Raw genomic sequence first — 4,860 nt, 5'->3', positions numbered from 1 at the left:
CATGGGGGCAGAATGCTGTATAAATAAATAAATATTTAAAAATAAAGAAATAAAAATTTATTTAAAAACGAATATCTTGTTAATGTTTTATTTATTTTTGAAATGGTTTCAATGTAGCACAGGCTGGCCTTGCTACGTAGCTGAAGACGACCCTCCTGCCTTCACTTCCAGAGTGCTGCAGTTATGGGCATAGTCATCACGCCCTGCTATTTAAACAATTCTTTAGTATACATATAGTTTTGTCACTCATTAGACAAAAGAAAATTGGCAGGCCAATAAGTTAGATGTACATGTTTTTACATAAAGAATTAAACTCCGGCTAAATATTTGATACTGCAGGACATAGAGCATCTTCAATATTTTTTCTACAGTAGATGAGTATTTTGATTTTATAACCATTAATGCTGAGAATAGCACAGCGCAGAAGTGCGTAGAACAAAATGGCAGAAATATATTTAGAAGCATTTTGGAAATTCTGTTTTCATGACAAGACAAAATTTAACATTTTCGAAAATAAAACTGCAGGGAGCAACTCAAAAGTTTGTTGTTGTTTTAATTGCATTACATATATTTGTTTGTTTTGGAGGTGGTAGTATAGGGCTCAAATATGGGTGTCAGAGGACAATTTGTACTTCCACCACTTGAGCCCCGGGGGTCACATGATTGTCAGGCTTAGCAGCAAGCACCCCACAGGCCAATATAGCAGTTTTAAAAAGTAAACATTCCCACGGGTGTGGTGGCACACACCTTTAATCCCAGCACTCAGGAGGTAGAGGCAGGCAGATCCATGTGAGCTCCAGGCCAGCATGATCTACAAAGCAAGTCCAGGACAGCCAAGGCTGCACAGAGAAAACCTGTCTGGAAACAAACAAACAAACAAACAAACAAACAAATTAAACATTCAAGCCAGGTGGTACACACCTTTAATGCCAGCACTTAGGGAGAAGAGACAGGCTGACCTCTGAGTTCGGGGCTAATGTGGTATACAGAACGAGTTCCAGGACAGCCAGGAATCCAGAGGTGTGGTGTTTCATCCCAACATTGGGAAGGCAGAAACAGTCAGGTTTCTGTGTCTGAGGCCAGCCTTATCAACACAGAAAGTTCCAGGCTAGCCAAAGGATAGTACATAGTGAGTAGTGAGTCCCTGTCTCAAGGGAAAAAAAAAAAAAGTAGACATTGTAACAAAGACTGATACAAAGACTGATTCGGTACTTTCATCTGAGAAATGGCAGCAGGAAAAAAGAAAATTGAGACAGGTTTTCTCTGTGTAGCCCTGGCTGTCCTAGACTCTCTTTGAAGACTAGGCTGGCCTCGAACTCACTGGGGGATCTGCCTGCCTCTGCCTCCTGAGTGACATTGCCACTGAGACCAGGCACAGTAGGAAAATATTAAAAAGTGTTTGTATAGCTAGATTTTGCTACCTTGTGGGTTATTCTCTTTCCCACCCTTTATTCCCCCTCCTTCCCTTTCACCCCATGACTGACAGGAGAGAAAGAAGGACAGAGCAGAGACGGAGAGGTGGAGATCCCTGAATGTAATGTCTTCTTGTTTCTTCTTTGAGCACAACTATTAACACACTGTAACCTGAGCCGGGCGTGGTGGCGCACACCTTTAATCCCAGCACTTGGGAGGCAGAGGCAGGCGGATCGCTGTGAGTTCGAGGCCAGCCTGGTCTACAAAGGGAGCCGAGGACAGCCTCTGCTGGGATTATAGGCATGCAACATTGTGCCTGGCTTCTGTGGATTGGTTTTTTTTTTTTTTTTTTTTTGGTTTTTCGAGACAGGGTTTCTCTGTGTAGCCCTGGCTATCCTGGACTTGCTTTGTAAACCAGGCTGGCCTTGAACTCAGAGCGATCCACCTGCCTCTGCCTCCCAAGGGCTGGGATTATAGGCATGCAACACTGCGTCTGGCTTCTGTGGATTGTTTAAAGAGCCAAAATTTCCAGAATTTTCACTGCATTTTTGTCCACAGTAATTAAACCACTATATTTCTGTAAGAGCACAAGCCTGTGTGCGTGCAGCAGAGACACCACACTTCTTACACGCGGCGCTCTCAGATCTGAGCTAAGGTGTTCCAGGCAGCCTTGGATAGCGGTAGTAGTACAACAGCATGCACAGGGCAAACTGCGCTTGCCCTGGGTTCACAATTAAAAGGTGCAGAGCAGTACGGGCGGGAAGATGGCGGCCGGTTTCAAAACCGTGGAACCGCTAGAGTATTACAGGAGGTTTTTGAAAGAAAACTGCCGCCCTGATGGAAGAGAACTTGGTGAATTCAGAACTACAACTGTCAACATAGGTTCAGTCAGTACGGCGGACGGGTCAACTCTAGTGAAGCTGGGGAACACCACGGTCATTTGTGGCCTTAAAGCGGAATTTGCAGCACTGCCAGTCGATGCTCCCGATAGAGGATATGTTGTCCCTAATGTGGATCTACCACCGCTGTGTTCATCGAGGTTTCGGACTGCACCTCCTGGGGAAGAGGCTCAAGTCACCAGCCAGTTCATTGCAGATGTCATTGAAAACTCACAGATAATTAAGAAAGAGGACTTATGCATCTCTCCAGGCAAGCTTGCTTGGGTTCTATACTGTGACCTTATTTGCTTAGACTACGATGGAAACATTTTGGATGCCTGCACATTTGCTTTGTTAGCAGCTTTAAAGAATGTGCAGTTGCCTGAAGTTACTATAAATGAAGAAACTGCTTTAGCAGACGTTAATTTAAAGAAGAAAAGTTATTTGAATGTCAGAACAAACCCAGTTGCAACTTCCTTTGCTGTGTTTGATGACACTTTGCTGATAGTTGATCCTACTGGAGAGGAGGAACACCTATCAACAGGAACCATAGTAACAGATGAGGAAGGCAAGCTGTGTTGTCTTCACAAGCCAGGTGGGAGTGGACTGACCGGAGCTAAGCTTCAGGACTGCATGAGTCGAGCAGTTACAAGACACAAAGAAGTAAACAAGCTATTGGATGAAGTAATTCAGAGCATAAAACACAAATGAACAGCCACCACGATTGCAAAACAGCTGTAAAAATTTGTATTTGTTACATAGTGCACAGGCTTTTTATACTAAATAAATACCAAATTAAATTCTTTTGAAAGACAAAAAAAAAAAAAAGGTGCAGAGAAGTGTAACTCAACATGAGTGATGATTCCAGAGGTGCCTTTGATTCCTTAGCTGCTTGCTTTTTGAATTCATTTTTGGTTGTTCTGCCTTCGGAAGCCTTTTACTGTAGCATCTTCTTTGATGTGCCTGTGTTTAGTTACGTTACTCTTGTATGGGGTCGTGAGTCACCGATGAGACACAGCTGTGGTCCAGCTGGCGGTGAGAGCACATCCCTGTAGTCTCAGCACCCGGGGGGTGGAGGCAGAAGGAGCAAGAGTTAAAGAAGTGTTTGCAGGGCTGGAGAGATGGCTCAGAGGTTAAGAGCACTAGGTGGCTTCCTAATAGGTCTTGAGTTCAACTCCCAGCAACCACGTGGTGGCTCGTGACCATCTATAACGAGATCTGTGTAGTGGATGTAAACATGTTTTGTTTTGTGCCATGTGAAACAGACTTCTGTGAGGGTGTGAGGTGTTTTCCCGCTGAAAACAGACTTGTGAGAGAACAGGTGATGTTTGTCCACTGGAAGAGGAACTGTCTCTTGTAGGGGCACGGGCTTTGCCAACTGATAAACATCCTAGGCGGGGCTTTTGGGTCTTGGCTGTTAATGAACTCGACTAAAGAGAACTGCTCCAGCGAATGCTTCAAGGCTCTGGGTTCCAGCTGCTGCAGTTACAGTCACCTTCACTGAATTGCTGGTTTGCTGTTCAACTGGTCTATTAAAATCCTGCCAACTACACCGGTGGAATCGCTCCAAGGAACTGAGTATAAAAAGGTCTATCTCTTCTGTTCCTATTAACCTCTTTTCTCTCCTATCTAGGGTAGGTTGGAAGGAAGGTATAAACATTAAAGAACCCCAAAATAAAGTAAGTTTTAAAAAGTTCAAAGCCTACAGATCTGGTGCCCTCTGTGGCCTGATGGCACACATGCAGGCAGAATATTGTATAAATAATAAAAAAATAAATCTTTCAAAAAAAAAAAAAGTATTTGCAGCCAGGCATGGCACACCTTTAATCCCAGCACTCAGGAGGCAAAGACAGGTAGACCTTTGTGAGTTCAAGGACAGCCAGGTCTACAATGTGAGTTCCAGGACAGCCAGGGCTGTTACACAGAGAAACCTTGTCCTGAAAACCCACACACACAAAAAAAGTATTTGCAAATAGAGCTTTGCTTTTGCTTTGTTTTGTTTTGAGACAGGGTTTCTTTGTGTAGCCTTGGCTGTCTTGGACTTGATTTGTAGACCAGGCTGGTCTCGAACTCACAGTGATCCACCTGCCTCTGCCTCCCGAGTGCTGGGATTAAAGGTGTGTGCCACCATGCCCTGCCCTAGACCAGTCTTTTTGTTTTTGTTTTTTGAGGCAGGGCTTCTCTGTGTAGCCTTGGCTGCCCTGGACTCGCTTTGTAGACCAGGCTGGCCTCGAACTCACAGCGATCCACCTGCCTCTGCCTCCCAAGTGCTGGGATTAAAGGTGTGCACCACCGCTGCCTGCCTAGACCAGTCTTAAATAACAATAAACACAGGGGCTGAACAAATGGCTCAGCAGTGGAGACATTCTCTTCCTGCTTCTGAGAGCACTGCCTCACATTTGACACACATTGACAAAGACACACATAAATAAAAACGATAAAACGAGGATGGGCGTGGTGGTGTACACCTTTAATCCCAGCACTTGGGAGGCAGAGGCTGGTGGATCAATGTGAGTTCGAGGCCAGCCTGGTCTACAAAGTGAGTTCAAGACAGCCAAGGCTACACAGA

At 44.8% G+C, this 4,860-nt stretch overlaps 1 protein-coding gene across 1 annotated transcript; it reads left to right on the top strand.

Annotated features, from left to right (window-relative positions):
• The first annotated feature begins 2,166 nt into the window (after positions 1-2,166).
• LOC311586269 (exosome complex component RRP43-like) lies at positions 2,167-3,119 on the top strand. Its single transcript, XM_084762257.1, has one exon. The coding sequence runs from the start codon at positions 2,178-2,180 to the stop codon at positions 3,000-3,002; it is 825 nt and encodes a 274-aa protein (XP_084618383.1). The 5' UTR covers positions 2,167-2,177; the 3' UTR covers positions 3,003-3,119.
• The last annotated feature ends 1,741 nt before the right edge of the window (positions 3,120-4,860 follow it).

This window comes from Acomys minous (genome assembly GCF_964271855.1).
Source record: "Acomys minous genome assembly, chromosome: 16".
Taxonomy (NCBI): domain Eukaryota; kingdom Metazoa; phylum Chordata; class Mammalia; order Rodentia; family Muridae; genus Acomys; species Acomys minous.
The sequence above is the reverse complement of the archived record's forward strand: the minus strand, read 5'-3'. Positions and strand labels throughout refer to the sequence as shown.